We start from the raw sequence: 18,422 nt of genomic DNA, 5'->3' as shown, positions 1-18,422 counted from the left end.
TTGATCTACTTGTGCACACATCTGACCTGGTGCTAGGTCTCAGTTGTGTTTCTAAGTGATATCAAGTGACCTAGAGGGCTGAAATGTGGTCAGTTTAGAGATCTGTAATCCGGCAGAAATAAAAAACTATATTCTAGCCTCTGTAACTCTGTCAGTACATCACACAGTCAATAAAATGACTGTTTCCTATGTTCTCAGCTTTCTATTAGAGGTCAAACAAAGGCTCCAAAAGAGGTGGGGACAATGCCCTCGTAAGTAGGCAGAGTGCAATTTCGGGCAAAAACTTTGTATTTGAATTAATGTGGTTAACTAGAAAATGCAATTCCAGGGAATTACCATTGCATGTAAATGCAAAAAAGCTGCTGTGTATAACATTAAATTACTTACAGTATGATTATTCAGATTACATAGACGTGTCCAGTATTCTTGAAAAACACTTACTTGATTACATGTTAGCTTAGAGTATATGACAGTCAGTAAAAATAAATTGTTAATTCAATATTGATCAACATTCTTTGTTTTAATACAGCAGCATGATACTCAGAATACACTAATGAACACTTAACAACCAATGTAAGCTTGAAGTCAAAAAAATCAGTTATGTGTGTGTATATATATACAGAACTTGATAATGCCAATCATATTATCCTAAGACAGATCTATTTATCAGTGGTAATTCTGAAATGGCAGCAAGAGCTAGAGGTCTCAGTTAATTGTAATAAATAGGTCACTTTTGATGGTGATATAGGCTGAAGAACAAGATTCAGCCCTTCAGTTTTAGACAGAACTTAGGTTAGAATCTTAATTTCCACACAGCACAGCTCAGGTCTAAAAACAGAGGTCTAACAGCACAGCTAAGTTTCACAGATGTCACAGCACAGGTATGATTCAAATGTATGCATGCTTCATATAGTTTTCGGCATAGTCCTCCTGCAACAATATAATACTCAGAATGTCTCGGTGTAGATCTCAGATCTACGTCTATAGTTCAAAGGTATGTGCAGATATGTTGAGATATGTTTTTAGGAATTAATGTTAGTGTCAATGTCAGCGATGTATGGTTGGCAGGATGTGCACACAGACAGGCACACACGTAATGTAATACACGGTCATCACCACACTGGTCTGGTCTGGTCCCTAAAAGACAAAAGCAAACAAGTTAGAGTTATACCAAAAACATGGAATGTGTACAATTGTTCAATACAACTTAGATATTTAAGTGAGGTTGTTGCACCATAAATCTGCAAATAAAATAAACAAAGCAACATTTTGTGTTTTATTAATTTCTGTTTAAGGATAGTTGATAGCCAAACAGTTTAAAGTAAACAGCTTAGAACACTTTGTAGGCAAAGGATGTGTTGTTGCTGTTGATTATCATAAACTGAGTCTTAAGGATGGACCATTCTGATATTAAGCATCTTGATAAACAACTAGGCCTACACTATATCTTACAGCTTGGTCTGTCCACATTTTTTCTACAGATTACAATGTAGGCCTACTTTAGGATGTAGCCTACAACAACTGGGAAGCTTTAATTTATAGGCCAGAATAATGCAGAAATGAGTAGCCTAGGCCAAGTAAACATACTCTGCAGCTATGTTGACAGCACAAACGTTATACCTCAACTTCTGTAGTGTTTTAACAATACTTTAGTCATATGGTCCGTTTCCAAACAGTAAGGTTTTCATCAGGTCCCTTTCCACAGGTTATCAAGAGCCAGATAGTATAGCTTCTAACGTTATTAAAATGCTACTGGTTAGTGAGCAAATGTAACGTTAACGTCAGTGCTTAGCTGGGAGCGACGTTAGGTTTGAATGTCGTTAGCTAACGTTATCGAAAACCTACAGCTTAACCGGTCAATTTAAAGTGACGACTTATTCACGTGGATTAGGTGGGTTTCATAACTTTCCTTACATAATAAATATCAACGGATAGGATAAGGGCTAACGTTAACTATTCCCCTAACGTTAGAACTAACGTTACCGAGTTTGGCTACTTGTGACCTATCATTTCATACATAGCCTATGCTACATAACATAATGTTTGACGACATAAATGAGTCAAACCAAAAATCGTACCACTTACCTTGTCTGTAGTTAGAGAAATGTGCCTCTGGAGGAGAGTTTTACCAACAAGTAAAGTATCACGGCAGGCCAAAACGTTCAGAAGATTCACAGCTCCAGTGGTAGAAAGATTGATTGCAGCTGACCAGCTGTTGATTGCTTTCAGGTGCCGGTCACGTCATAATGCTAAAGGTGGCCGCCAAGGCGGTCAATGTTAACTCAATGGGAATTTATTGCTCTTTTATCGTAAATATCTCAAAAAGTATAAAGTTCACAAATGTAAAAAATACATTGTACAATAGTAGTATCTAAGCCAGGGGTGGGCAAACTTTTTGGCTCAAGGGCCACATTGGGTTTTGAAAATTGGCCGGTGGGCCGCACAACAACCCCCCACCCCCCATGACACACGCATAAAAAAATACATTTTTTATAGCCTATAATTTAGTATGAAAAGTATTTGCTTTAAAATATGAATTGCTTAAAAATACTGCTAATTAAATGCTGTTTAACAAATGTATAAATTGTGCACTGTCGCTTTAAGACAGTCGCTTTAATTCACGTTTATTTCTCAATTATCTTCTGCCTGTACCTACGGCTGGGCCCTCTCACAGTTTTTAAATGGTCAGTAGTGGGAACTACTGTTGCCTTCATGATTTCCTTTTAAAACTTTCTTATAAGAAGGAGATATCAATTATCAACAATCACAAGCCAGCTGGAACCTGCGGCTCTCTCTCCCTCTCGTGAGTGCAGACACGTTCCCAATTAATGGATTGCATAATGTTCACGTTAGATCTGCTGCAAAGGAGATAACTAAGAGTTAACTTAGTTTAACATGATGTTATCTCTATTTAACATGATGTTTTGACATTGACATTGTAAACGTTATCTAAGGAGAGTGAAAAGCAGTTTGCAGTAAAGCTAACCAACGTCGTCTCTATCGCAGGAAAAAAATAGCGAGCAGCCTGATAACTAAATGAAATGCTCGGCGGGCCGGATGAAAGTGCTTGGCGGGCCGGATCCGGCCCGCGGGCCGCAGTTTGCCCACCCCTGATCTAAGCTGTACTTTATGTCAAAAAATGATTAATGACCCACCTGTCAAAATTTGATTGATTGATGACACATGCCATAAATTGATTGATGACCGATGTGTCAAAATTGGATTGATGACCCATGTGTCAAAATTGGATTGATGATCCATGTGTCAAACCCTGGACGTAGTGTTGCTGATTTATGGTGTGCATGTCAAAGTTGATTAATTGTCCAACCATGTTGCAACTAAGTGTCATTCGTATATCAAATGGTTTTGGTTTTGGTTACCCTTCTCTCACCAGTCAGTGACACCTGGATGTGTCAAACCCTGGACGTTGTCCCCCTTCTTATCATTGTGCATTCCACAAACCTGAGGGGGTGTGTGTTTCTATGTCTTGTCAGGGATAGAGTAGAGCTATGTAATGGTCAAATGTGGCATTTTTTTTTTTTATTCATTCAAACCATTTGTAAATGAACTCTTTAAATAAATCACAGAACAGGGGAAATGTGTACAAAAAGCACATCACAAACTGAGTGGAAGGAACTTGTCTAAATATAACATGAATCTACCCTTAATCAAATTACTATTACTATGTAATGTTCTACATGGTCCATAGGTTTTTATTTAGTTTTTGAGGGGGTATCAGAAATTTTCTTTGTGTTTTTATTATTATTATTATTTCAGTTAACCAAAATATCTTTACCATCATTGTCTTTGGGGTTCTGACTATATCTAAATGAATTGAAGACAAGGTAGTCAGGGCAAGCCCCTGCAGTTAGTGCTGTTTCAAGGCCATGTAGTCCTGGTGTGTGTGGTGTTCACACACCTGTTCATCATCGCCATTGTCTTAGGCTTCTAACTATTTGTAAATGATTTGAAGAGCTTGCAGGCAGAGCAAGCCACACAATAAGCACTGTTTCTGGAACCATGGCCCAGATAGAGTTCATCTTGAGGTCATGATAGTTATGTAATGGTCCAATGTGGCATTTTTTTTTTTTTTTAATTCATTCAAACCGGTTTTTAAACAAACTCTCTTTAAAGAAATCACAGAACAGGGGAAATGTGTACAAAAAGCAAACAGCGCAAACTGAGTGGAAGGAATTAATCTAAATATAACATGTATCCAGGGTGCGATTTGTAGGGGGGGATGGTGAGGATTTCCCCCCCTCTGGTTTTCCTATCCCTACCTCTGCTAAATTATTTTTATCGTCGGGGGGGACAACATTTATCCCCTCTGCCCCTCATATTGATTAATGCTGCAAGCGCTGCAACGTGAGAACAGTCTAGTAGGCTAGCCTACATAATAATCTAACATCAGAAACGCTGATGCTGCTGACACAGTGGCTGCGTGATGACTTAATTTGGCCTTGATCGTGCAGGACATTTCAGAATGTCGAGTGTGTAATCCATCATAAATGGCTAGGTTCAATGGAAAAGTTAGCTGGACAAATGAAAGAAAACGAGAAGGATTCAGTGAAGCATAATAATGTTTTAGAACCTTCAAAATTAGAAAACTGATGCAACTGAGATGGAGGACAACTGCACGTAGAGTAGAACGTATAGGCCTATTGTCCGAAGGAACTTACATTAAATGAGGAGATATTTACCGAATGTCACAAAAAGTGTTACAGAAATTGCTTGGCATCGCTTATTCAATGGCTCTCTACCGAAACACCTGTAGTTTGCGGAGGACGAACAAGCAAATCAGCCAGTAGTAGACAAATAACTTTTAGAAATAATCTGTAGGCCTACTGCAAAAACGAATGTTGGTGGGTATTTAAACTATCTAGCGCAGGGTTCTCCAACCTTTTTGGGAATGAGGGCTACCTGAAGACCCGAAATCATATGGAGGGCTACTCATTTGAAACAAACATACCGTCACCCCTTTTTTGCGAGGGTAGTCCTCCTATAATAGTAGGCCTATAAATAATAGGCCTATGAGATTTGTACTTTTAAATTATCAATATTGTGTAGGCCTATGCAACACTACCAACATTTTTGTTTAGTTTGTTCATTTCAAAGTTTGCATGGGGAATCTAATCTATTTTTTTTTTAACAAAAAAAAACAACAATCATTTTGTGCAATTAATAATTTGGGTTAAAATTTGTACCCAATTTATACCCACCCACCATTATGAATTCAGGGGTTGTTTAAGTTCTGATTTCAGTGGAGTTTAAGTTCTGAATTCAGTTTTAACATTTCAATAGTAATCGCCCACGACACCCTAACATATGAAAACTCATTTTAAAGTTATTGCACACCTGAAATCTCTCCATGATCTGACAAAAAAGGTAATGCACAGTCCTGCTCAGTCATGCATGCCACAAAATTTTCAGCGCTATTATACGGCAGTAGCCTACGGAGGAGAAAAGGCCTGTTAGCTAAAGCAATTGTTTTTCAGTTCTTGAACAATCATGCAAGAACCGTATTTGACGAACATGGAATGGCCACAGAACTTTTGCAAAGATATGCTTCCATTAGCTACACCAGACGAGCTAGTTTTTCCCCCTTTACTGTCTATGCGTGCGAGCAGCGTGTATGCGCTCCGCTTCTGTTGTTGTTTAAAGACTGAATGGGAAACGGATTTGGAGCCAAAGGCTAAAATTTAACGCAGCTACAATTTGTAAGATATCACCAATATCAATTTAATGTTACAGATGTATGGCTACATACATTCTTAAAATGGTTCTGGTCTAGACTTAAATATCGATTGAAAACTTCACAATAGAGCATGTTTTTAGAGCGTGATCTGCAGGCGACCTGTTGGCTATTTTTAGAAGGTGCGCTGGGGGCGCCTCATAGCCGTCCCGCGGGCTACCTGGTGCCCGCGGGCACCGTGTTGGAGACCACAGCTGCAAGAAATAGAAGCTTCATGGTCTTTATGTTCTGGTTCGTAAATTATTTTCATAAAACTTCAAGTTGCCCTATAACTTTACTCTCCAAACTCTTCACTGCACTGTAGGCAATTAACTGACAGTATGATAGGCTATTTATTTTCTGTAGGCTACAATAAACACATTTATTGTTTCAACTTTTGCAATATTACGCACTTGGCTACTGAACGCAAATCAGCAGGAGAGAGAATGCACGTAGCCTACGCAGCGTGTAGCGCAATGTGTAGGCTATTTGGTTACCAACTAACACTGTTAGCCAATTCACTAACTTAAGACTTCAGTGCCATAATATACAACGTTTTTTTACACAACAAATACAGAAAGGATGGAGGCAGCAAAAGTAGAGAAGTCATTTCAGATGGGGCAAAAACAAGGTGAATTTGTATGCTTGTCAAAACGTAGTCCTGCATTAGAGGAGCTGATCATCATACCAAGCACACTCGCTGTTTAAAGTCATACACCACGGTAAACTAAAACTAAAATTTTACAAAGGTGGCAAAAATAATATAGGGTATTATTAGCCATGACATTACTAGGCTATGAATCGTTCGTTCATTTTTTTTTTGGGGGGGGGGGGGTGTGTGTGTGTGTGGGGGGGGGGGTTACAAACTTATTCAAAATCATCCCCCCCTCTGGTTTTTACACAAATCGCACCCTGCATGTATCTATTAATCAAATTACTATTACTATGTCATGTTCTACATGGTCCATAGGTTTTTATTTAGTTTTTGAGGGGGTATCAGACAGTTATTTTCTTTTTATTTCAGTTAACCAAAATAGCATCCACAGGGAGTTTTAGCAAAATATTTTTTCATTAATTATAACACAAGTTTTTTCAGAGGAGGTATGAGTGAGGGTGTGACTAAAACTGAGTCAGCCAGTGAACATCCCCAACCCAAAGATAGACCCCCCATTGTTTGCAAATGTGCTGGCTACCTGGTATATAAGTTACCTCAGGGGGGAAATTTTGAAAAATTTCTTCAATCAAGATCTGGTGACAACTTTGGAGCATTTGGAGCTAAGATACCATGATGTCTTCTTTCAACGTGAGTAAGTAGTCCAAAATATGTTTTAACAATGTGTTATTGTTAAAAAAAAAATTTGTAAATTTGATAGATGATTTTTATTTATGTTCCTTTTTTATTTTTTATTTGTCATAGGTGATTTTGAAGTACTTGCTACTCCCCCTGATGTAGGAATCACGGGGTTCAATCATCTTTGTAAGTAGTATGTATATTCAATTTCTTTATGCAACTGTTTTGGGTTGAATGTTAACAAAGCATACAGTATGTTTAATTTCTTTACTAGTGCGTAGTGAAATAACTAATCCAGTGTCCAGTGACCAGATCGCGATCCACCATGTATCAGATGGTAAATTATATTGTGGTCTTCCACTATTGTAATACATTTCTTGATTCTGTCCTTTTCTAACGTTGTTAACTGTTTATTTATTTATTTATTTATTTTAAGATTTAGCAGAATTGGAAAATTTACCACCAAGACTTCCAGTGACTGAAAATTCTGTGTATGCTGAGCCGAGGGCCGCGGGTAAACAGCGGAAGACAACAAAATTTCAAACTGTACCCCGCCATTCATCTCGTGAGTATACATGGCCTTTTCTGGTAGGTTAGTTTATGATCTTTATTCTATGCCAACATATTTTCTGACATTGTTTTTTCCTTCTTTTTTTTCTTTTTCTTTTTTCTTTAGCTTTAGCAGCTTTGGAAAATCTGGTGGAGTATACCCCTCTGACCGCAGGTGTTGAACCGAAGACAACTGGTAAACGGGATAGGAAGAGAAAGCATTTGGACAACCTTGTTATAGACAACGTGGCCAAGCGTCCTACTGTGTTGGTCTCTGAACCTGCAGGTAAGTCCGGAATCTCGGAACACCATAGTGTGTTTGCATTACAGTGTGTATTGTATGAGCTGAATGTATTATGTGTAAATGATAAGAAGGACATGGTGAGGGGCCTACAATGTTAACCATGGTGTATGTATTATTGTGTTGGTTTGCAGAAGTTTACACAGATGATGCCAACAGTGGGGGACTACAGTCACCGGAATTGAAATTTGACAATAAATGGCCCGAAGTGGATATTACCGACTGGGGTAGCCCTGACTTTGAGGACGAATTAAAAAACTTGGATTTAATTGACTCAGGAATACACACCACTTTTGGAGGGGCTACAAGCTGTGATACTCAAACAGACTGGGGTAACCCAAACTTTGAGGATGAATTAAAAACCTTTGACGCTGTGGATTCAGGAAAAACGGCTGTTTCTAGAGAATCTACACCCCCTGATACACACTCTGTGGAGAGCGTGGACTTTGGGTTTATTTCTGATGGCATGATACTGGGGAACCAGCAACACACCAAGGAGGAACGTCAAAGGTCAGATCCAGTGGTTATTTCCCAACAAGCTGATGTGGGTAGTGTTAGCAATGTAGCAAATATTAGACATGAGGATTTGCAAAAAATTATTCATGCAAATGCTGTTTTCAGACAGGTTTTGCTAAAGAAAGTGGTGGAAATTTTGGATGAGTTAAAGAAACATGGTGAACATCTCACACAGCTCACCGATAGAGTGAACAAACAGTTTGTTGAGACCAATAAACTCAGTAGTATGGTCTGTGAGAGTTTTTCTCTTTCCAAAGTGGATTAGCGAGGCATGCAAACTGTTCTAGAGTACTTTAAAAGATCAACACCACATTAGGGTCTTAATTTAACCTATCAGTTGTATTTTTGTAATCTTTTTAATGATTATTATTATTATCTCTCTCTCTCTCTCTCTTCTAAAAAGTTTAGTTTGTTAGTTTTTTAGTTCTGAAGTTTTAGGTTTGAATTTTATTGAATTTTAATTTTATTTGTGTGTGTGTGTGTGTGTGTGACAATGGAGCCGCCAAACAAACGCAGTAGATTTGATAGTACACTGTCTACTAATTATTTTACCGCAAACGAGCATGTTGCACAGATAAATGGCATGCTGCAATCTCTCTTGGTGGCATTTGGTTTAGAAAGGGAACCCAGAGGTACAGATGATGGTGCAAATGAGCATGTTACACGGATAAATGACATGGTGCATTCTCTCATAACTGAATTCAGTTTAGAAAGGGAACCCAGAGACATAAATGACACTGTGACAGATGTTGATGATGTTGTGAATAATACTGTTGCAGAGTCCAGCAATGTAGCACAAGTGGTGCAAATTGGTTATGGTGGCTCTAGAACTAATCATGGCCTAGATCGTGCAACTATACAAAGGTTGATAAGAGAGGGTGGCATAGTTGGTGATTACAGGATTGTGGCAAGACCCCGTTTCAACGGGATGGTTTTACACAGAACACTTAATTTCAGGAATGCATCAAACACTGACATGGCCTCATACATAATGGATGTTCACAACACACTGAGTGACATAATGGACTTCTGTAGGACCCTTGCAGGGGAAAATGGTGTTTTCCACATAGTGTTGAGGGGGCCTAGTCTCACCTCTGATGTAGCTGCTATGTTGACCCCAGCAAATGGTCACGCTCTAGATTATTTCATTGAATCTCTTGAAAGAATTTTGCAGAGTAATACACAGATCATGGCAGATCAAAGCTTAGAGCTAACTGTCAATATAACACGGGGGTGGAACGGCGGTGCACACCGGAAGTTACGCGAATTGGGGCATAATGAAGTCATTAAGAAGAATAGATTGAATTTATTCTGTCCTGCTATGTTTCAAACAATCTGTGTTTCGCTATGTGTGCTGCACATTATTTGTATCCTCAGGCCAATGATGAGCGGTTGATGACACTGGCTACAGACATGCAGATGCGTGCTGGTTTTAGGTTGTTTTCAGGATGTTTCAAGTTTGAGGCCATTTTGGTGGTTAAAATTGTTGCCTTCTACAGTTCAGCCAATGGTAGCCTATTGAAATACCAGACAAGTGAAACCCCCCACCCTAAAACGGTATTCTTATACCTACACGATGGCCATTACTATAGGATTGTGAATCTCAAGGCATTTCTAGGGGAACCATTTGTTTGCCAGTTTTGTTACAAAGGTTATAGCAATCGCAGACACCACGCGTGCAAGTTTAGTTGTGATGTGTGTCATGACGCTGAATGTCACAAGAAGAAGGGTCGTGTAAAATATTGCAATGATTGTCTGAGGTACTGTAAGTCTGAATATTGTTTTCAGAAACACAAACAGCCTACACCCACAAAGGATCCAGGTGTGTTAGCATCCTCATGTGACGTCCTAAAATATTGCAAAGATTGTAACAGACGTTATGATGTTAGTGTGAAAAACCCCAAACCACACAAATGTGCAGCGACACGTTGCATTCATTGTAAGGAATACTTGACGCCTGACGGTGTACACAAGTGTTACATACAGCCTATTAAACAGAAACCAATAGACAATAAATACATCTTTTTTGATTTTGAGACGAGGTTTGAGGATGGAAGACACAAAGCTAATTTTGTCTGTGCCATCACATATAGTGGGGAGGAGTTTACGGCAGAAGGCTATGATTGTGTTGACAAGCTTTTGGAGAAGTTTAGGAGTTCGAATTATGTGGGGTACACATGGCTGGCGCACAATGCATCAGGATTTGACAATTTCATTCTGTTGGAACATTTTTCCAAAATAGGCCTTACGCCAAAGATTACTATGATGGGGTGTAAATTTATTTTTATGTACGACCCTTGTTTTAAGTAGCGATACATAGACAGCTATTCGTTCATCCCAATGCGTCTGGCTAAAACTACTGCTGCATTAAATCTGTCAACTAGTGGAAAAGGATACTTTCCACACAAATTTAACACATGAGAAAACAATTACCGCGGCCCATACCCTGACAAGTCTTACTATAGTTATGACACCATGTCTGATAAAGATAGAACAGAGTTTGATGAGTGGTACAGAGAGGTCTCCGGTGGTGTTTTTGACTTTCCAACAGAACTGAGGGCTTATGGGCGTCAAGATGTAATTGTGCTACGAGAGGCTTGTCTGAAATACCGCAGTGAGTTTATAGACTGTACAGGTCCCCTTTGGGCAAACCACTTTAGTATCTTGCTGTATGACTGTCTACAAGACACATTTTCTCCCCAGAGACACACTAGCTCTCACACATAACAATGCCTACATAAACCAACACAAAGCATTTTCTAACATTTCCATCGAATGGTTGGAATTTGTGAAAGCTACTAGAAATGTGGATGTGCAGCATGCACTGACCAGCGGTGAGATGATGGTGGGTAGATATTATCTTGATGGTTATTATGAAAAAGACGGTGACAGAATTGCATTGGAATTCAATGGGTGTATGCACCACGGTCATGAAAACTTCTGCAAACCAACACAATAATACATACACCATGGTTAACATTGTAGGCCCCTCACCATGTCCTTCTTATCATTTACACATAATACATTCAGCTCATACAATACACACTGTAATGCAAACACACTATGGTGTTCCGAGATTCCGGACTTACCTGCAGGTTCAGAGACCAACACAGTAGGACGCTTGGCCACGTTGTCTATAACATGGTTGTCCAAATGCTTTCTCTTCCTATCCCGTTTACCAGTTGTCTTCGGTTCAACACCTGCGGTCAGAGGGGTATACTCCACCAGATTTTCCAAAGCTGCTAAAGCTAAAGAAAAAAGAAAAAGAAAAAAAAGAAGGAAAAAACAATGTCAGAAAATATGTTTGCATAGAATAAAGATCATAATCTAACCTACCAGAAAAGGCCATGTATACTCACGAGATGAATGGCGGGGTACAGTTTGATTACTGTTTTTTGTTGTCTTCCGCTGTTTACCCGCGGCCCTCGGCTCAGCATACACAGAATTTTCAGTCACTGGAAGTCTTGGTGGTAAATTTTCCAATTCTGCTAAATCTTAAAATAAATAAATAAATAAATAAATAAACAGTTAACAACGTTAGAAAAGGACAGAATCAAGAAATGTATTACAATAGTGGAAAACCACAATATAATTTACCATCTGATACATGGTGGATCGCGATCTGGTCACTGGACACTGGATTAGTTATTTCACTACGCACTAGTAAAGAAATGAAACATACTGTATGCTTTGTTAACATTCAACCCAAAACAGTTGCATAAAGAAATTTAATATACATACTACTTAGAAAGATGATTGAACCCCGTGATTCCTACATCAGGGGGAGTAGCAAGTACTTCAAAATCACCTATGACAAATAAAAAATAAAAAAGGAACATAAATAAAAATCATCCATCATCTATATAATTTCCAAATTTTTTTTTTAACAATAACACATTGTTAAAACATATTTTGGACTACTTACTCACGTTGAAAGAAGACATCATGGTATCTTAGCTCCAAATGCTCCAAAGTTGTCACCAGATCTTGATTGAAGAAATTTTTCAAAATTTCCCCCCTGAGGTAACTTATATACCAGGTAGCCAGCACATTTGCAAACAATGGGGGGTCTATCTTTGGGTTGGGGATGTTCACTGGCTGACTCAGTTTTAGTCACACCCTCACTCATACCTCCTCTGAAAAAACTTTTTTGTTATAATTACTGAAAAAATATTTTGCTAAAACTCCCTGTGGATGCTATTTTGGTTAACTGAAATAAAAAGAAAATAACTGTCTGATACCCCCTCAAAAACTAAATAAAAACCTATGGACCATGTAGAACATGACATAGTAATAGTAATTTGATTAATAGATACATGCAGGGTGCGATTTGTGTAAAAACCAGAGGGGGGGATGATTTTGAATAAGTTTGTAACCCCCCCCCCCACACACACACCCCCCCCCCCAAAAAAAAAATGAACGAACGATTCATAGCCTAGTAATGTCATGGCTAATAATACCCTATATTATTTTTGCCACCTTTGTAAAATTTTAGTTTTAGTTTACTGTGGTGTATGACTTTAAACAGCGAGTGTGCTTGGTATGATGATCAGCTCCTCTAATGCAGGACTACGTTTTGACAAGCATACAAATTCACCTTGTTTTTGCCCCATCTGAAATGACTTCTCTACTTTTGCTGCCTCCATCCTTTCTGTATTTGTTGTGTAAAAAAACTTTGTATATTATGGCACTGAAGTCTTAAGTTAGTGAATTGGCTAACAGTGTTAGTTGGTAACCAAATAGCCTACACATTGCGCTACACGCTGCGTAGGCTACGTGCATTCTCTCTCCTGCTGATTTGCGTTCAGTAGCCAAGTGCGTAATATTGCAAAAGTTGAAACAATAAATGTGTTTATTGTAGCCTACAGAAAATAAATAGCCTATCATACTGTCAGTTAATTGCCTACAGTGCAGTGAAGAGTTTGGAGAGTAAAGTTATAGGGCAACTTGAAGTTTTATGAAAATAATTTACGAACCAGAACATAAAGACCATGAAGCTTCTATTTCTTGCAGCTGTTAAAACACCCGCTAGATAGTTTAAATACCCACCAACATTCGTTTTTGCAGTAGGCCTACAGATTATTTCTAAAAGTTATTTGTCTACTACTGGCTGATTTGCTTGTTCGTCCTCCGCAAACTACAGGTGTTTCGGTAGAGAGCCATTGAATAAGCGATGCCAAGCAATTTCTGTAACACTTTTTGTGACATTCGGTAAATATCTCCTCATTTAATGTAAGTTCCTTCGGACAATAGGCCTATACGTTCTACTCTACGTGCAGTTGTCCTCCATCTCAGTTGCATCAGTTTTCTAATTTTGAAGGTTCTAAAACATTATTATGCTTCACTGAATCCTTCTCGTTTTCTTTCATTTGTCCAGCTAACTTTTCCATTGAACCTAGCCATTTATGATGGATTACACACTCGACATTCTGAAATGTCCTGCACGATCAAGGCCAAATTTGAATTAAAAAAAAAAAAAAAATGCCACATTGGACCATTACATAAGTATCATGACCTCAAGATGAACTCTACCTGGGCCATGGTTCCAGAAACAGTGCTTATTGTGTGGCTTGCTCTGCCTGCAAGCTCTTCAAATCATTTACAAATAGTTAGAAGCCTAAGACAATGGTGATGATGAACAGGTGTGTGAACACCACACACACCAGGACTACATGGCCTTGAAACAGCACTAACTGCAGGGGCTTGCCCTGACTACCTTGTCTTCAATTCATTTAGATATAGTCAGAACCCCAAAGACAATGATGGTAAAGATATTTTGGTTAACTGAAATAATAATAATAATAAAAACACAAAGAAAATATCTGATACCCCCTCAAAAACTAAATAAAAACCTATGGACCATGTAGAACATTACATAGTAATAGTAATTTGATTAAGGGTAGATTCATGTTATATTTAGACAAGTTCCTTCCACTCAGTTTGTGATGTGCTTTTTGTACACATTTCCCCTGTTCTGTGATTTATTTAAAGAGAGTTCATTTACAAATGGTTTGAATGAATAAAAAAAAAAATGCCACATTTGACCATTACATAGCTCTACTCTATCCCTGACAAGACACAGAAACACACCCCCCCTCAGGTTTGTGGAATGCACAATGATAAGAAGGGGGACAACGTCCAGGGTTTGACACATCCAGGTGTCACTGACTGGTGAGAGAAAGGTAACCAAAACCAAAACCATTTGATATACGAATGACACTTAGTTGCAACATGGTTGGACAATTAATCAACTTTGACATGCACACCATAAATCAGCAACACTACGTCCAGGGTTTGACATATGGATCATCAATCCAATTTTGACACATCAGTCATCAATCAAATTTTGACACATCGGTCATCAATCAATTCATGGCATGTGTCATCAATCAATCAAATTTTGACAGGTGGGTCATTAATCATTTTTTGACATAAAGTACCGCTTAGATACTACTTACAATTGTCCTTTACAAGACCTTTGTAGGAGTGTTTGAATGACGTCAAACGGTTCAGTGGTTTTAGTGTTATTAAACGTCAAATTTGGTCAGAAGAAGAATAATAAAAGAAGATAATAAGAAGAACAGTGATAATAGTCCATTGCATTTACATGCAATGCAATTATCGCTAGGTTCACTTGTTCCCTAGGTAGCCCACTATATACCCCCCCCCCCTAGAGTTGAATGTCTCGAGACCGGTCTTGGTCTCGAGACCACTTTTACGTGGTCTCGGTCTTGTCACAGTCTCGACCGTCTTTGGTCTTGGTCTTGTCTTGGTCTCGGATCCCTCGGTCTTGTCTTGGTCTCATTGTCTTGGTCTTGCGGTCTCAGGTCTAGTGTTGCATGGTGTATCGATACTAAAAATGTATCACGATGCCTTCGCGCAAAAAAACGATACGATTTCCGACGTTTTTAGAATCAATACTTTATTAAAATAATAACGTTCTGTGTCTGTGTGAACTGCTGCTCTCACTGCTCCTTGCACGCATCTAGGCAAGTGGGCGTGTCAAGTAGGCAGCTCTGAGTGAGTGAGTGCGCAGCCAACGTCAACATAGTTTTTTGCCGACAGTCCTCGGCCTTGTGGATAAAACAAAAGGTGATATGAAATCTGGAACTACAGTATTTCGGATACATCGCGAATAGTGCAGGCAAGCCATCAGGTAAACAGAGGCCCGTTTGTAAAATATGTTTCAAAGTCATTTAAAAGCAGGCTACACATGGAACTTGGCTAAACACCTCGCAGACATATCCTAACATTTTTAAAGAGTTCAAAGAACGACAGGTTAACGAATATGCTATAGAAAATACGACTACATGGTTAGTGCCAAGTTCTTCTCTTCTGTTTTAGTCTAGCATAAGTGAAACGAGTATGGTTCTCTGGGATAAAGCGAACCTTCCTTCATGAATAAATTTTGACGAGACATAACGAGTTGTAATCATTTTGACGAGACATAACTAGTTGTAATCATAGGGTGCTAACGTGATGAAAGCGCAATGTTCACGCCAGAATAACATTGCCATAACTTGTAAACAATCTATTTCATGTTTGGTCAGTAGTAGGGCCTACTGGTAATATTTGTTATGGCATGTCGACTGCAATTTGTTCAATAATTATTGCCCAGATGCAATGCGCTAATTAAAGCCCACATCATATACCACAAAGCGTGTTGAGGCCTAATAATAATAGCGGCTTATTGTTACGTGGTAGCAAATCATGTTATCAAAGAAATAGACTTATTGTAGGAGTGCACACAATTTGCAACAGGTAAACGTGTAGGCCTATCTAACGAAGACCTGAGTGGTTGGAACGTCGTATTTGTACACTGGGCCCAAAGAAATCTATCCTTACATTTTTGCCTTTGCAACTGGCAAAGAAATCCCATGAACACGGGAAGGCCTAGGAAGCCTATACTGTACATCAGATGGCCTAAAGATTAGGCCCCTCTGCATAGCATTCAGTGATTTGCATGCAGTAATTTCAACACTGACCTTGATCTAGTCTAGTTTGGCTATTTAAAGCTACTTTATTGCCAAAACACAACACAATGTAAATGAACTATAACAAACAAAAAAGGACTTAATCACACAAAGTAGGTCAACTATTTTACTGACTAAAAAAATAATAATTATGTAGGAAGTTCAGAAGTTTAGAACCCAGAATTGACCTGCACATTACAAAAGTGCACCAAATTCAATACACTTGGAGGAGGTATGAGTCTTTTCTTTTCCAGAGATCTTAGGATTTTCTTGTAGTATCATTTCAGTATCGAGCATCGTGATATTTATGGCAGGTATCGTATCGAAGTCATAATTTTGGTATCGTGACAACACTACTCAGGTCGACATAGTGGTCGGGAGATTTGCAACAAATAATGTCCATGATACAAAACATAACATTCGATAATGCAACATTAAATTATTTTGCCTTTCACGCACTTCAAATGTAACCTTTCAAATGCAACCAATCAATGACATACATGTATTTTGTTGTGATTAAGAAACTGGCGCTCATTCAATCAAAAGACGCAAGTGTAGCCAGCGCGAAACGTTAGGTTTACGTCGTAGCTGTCAGTCTCAGTCAGACCTAGTAATAATAATGTCAGCGAATTCCGGCATCATTAAATTTGCATTCACGGAACATAAAGAAATTTGCAGTCCAGGGGCAAGAAAGAAGCATTCTGCAAAATGCAAGTTTTGCAAAGTCTCTCTCACCGAAACCAGTCTACGAAAACATTTACAGTGAGTGAGCTCAGTCACACACATTCATGACATGCTCTGTCTCTGCATTGTTCTGTCTGTAGTTGAAATAATACCTTCTTAAATTGAATTTAAACTGGGACTGAACCTCTTACCCCAGTACGCTGCTCCTATTCAGTTGATGCAAGTTATGGTGTAACACTAGCTCACTAGCTGTTTTTTTTTTTTTTTTTTTGGTCTCGGTCTCGTCTCGGTCTCGTCTCGACTTTGTCTTGGTCTTGACTCAGTCTGGCTTGGCCTTGGTCTCGGTTTGGTCTCGGTCTTCATACCCTCTGGTCTTGGTAGTGTCTTGGTCTCGGTTTAGGCGGTCTTGACTACAAGTCTACCCCAGCCCCCCCCCCCCCCCTTCCCTATATAGCAAACACTATAGTGAGTGAGTGAACGAGTGAACAATTCAATCACAGGCTAGCGTGACCAAATAATATTTTGCTGGATAGCGCGACAGCAAGTTTGGCCAGGTTAGGAAAAATACTTTTAAGATACCAATGCCCAAACATGGCGTCCAAGATAAGGCACTTTGAGTGTAAACATGATTTACAGGTCTCCTATTAGTTTAGGAACTGGCTTATTTGTAAACATGGAATGACCCTTGCAAATTTTGTTGCAACATTTCACAGCGAATGTGGCAGCTAGTGAGTAAATGGCTGAATGCATATCAACATTAAACTGACCATGGAAATAATCTTGTTGGCAAAGCAATATGCCCGTTGACAAAGTAAACGAGTTAGAAAATAAGTTCACTGTTGCTGAAGTTTATCTTAAAAGCTAATTAATTTACCGCTAGCAATGTTTCATAAGAGCTAGACCTACTTGGCCTGTTCCACGGTAGAAAAGGACGTCGTTGCAAGCATTTTCCATTACAGCACCTGGTGAAATGTACGTAGAACTGGTAGTGATAGAACCAGAACCCCTTGCTTCGAGGCGTATCGAAGACAAATTTGGAATTATCTTCTTCTTCTTCTTCTTCTTTCGGTTTAATGGCGGGTTACACCTACAGGCGCATACCGCCACCTACAGATCAACATATTGCCAATGCAGGTTAAGGCGTCTCAGCAAGAAAAAAAAAAAGAAAAAAAAACAAAATATATATATATATATATATATATATATCCCTGCACTCTTTATGGAACCCTTACTCCAAATCCCAGAACTGCAGCTAGATTAAGCCTGAGCATCCAGCTCTTTGAAATTGATCTTTCCACTGCTCCCTGTGACTCTGGTACCTAGGACAAACAAGCAATACATGTTGCACCGTCTCCTTTTTGTCTGGACACCACATGC

The 18,422-nt window shown here is 38.9% G+C and overlaps 1 protein-coding gene and 1 long non-coding RNA gene across 2 annotated transcripts in view; one reads left to right on the top strand and one right to left on the bottom strand.

Moving 5' to 3' along the window:
- The window catches only part of smn1 (survival of motor neuron 1, telomeric), a 61,241-nt gene extending 43,154 nt beyond the window's left edge, over positions 1-18,087 (bottom strand). Inside the window, exon 1 of the mRNA XM_076269492.1 lies at positions 17,952-18,087. Coding sequence (XP_076125607.1) covers positions 17,952-17,999 — 48 coding nt within the window. The 5' untranslated portion in view covers positions 18,000-18,087. The remainder of the gene's footprint in view (positions 1-17,951) is intronic.
- Positions 6,822-7,544, top strand: LOC143106733 (uncharacterized). Its single transcript, XR_012983725.1, has 3 exons — positions 6,822-7,034; positions 7,297-7,359; positions 7,459-7,544. It is a non-coding gene; the product is annotated as an uncharacterized LOC143106733 (long non-coding RNA).
- Positions 18,088-18,422: the final 335 nt, after the last annotated feature.

The sequence above is a fragment of the Alosa pseudoharengus genome, unplaced genomic scaffold (assembly GCF_046254945.1).
Source record: "Alosa pseudoharengus isolate Yale_2024_CS ecotype anadromous, Long Island Sound unplaced genomic scaffold, YU_APseudo_1.1 YU_APseudo_1.1_scf_6, whole genome shotgun sequence".
NCBI classification, from domain to species: Eukaryota; Metazoa; Chordata; class Actinopteri; order Clupeiformes; family Clupeidae; genus Alosa; species Alosa pseudoharengus.
Note: the sequence above shows the minus strand (reverse complement) of the source record. Positions and strands in the feature narration are given on the sequence as shown.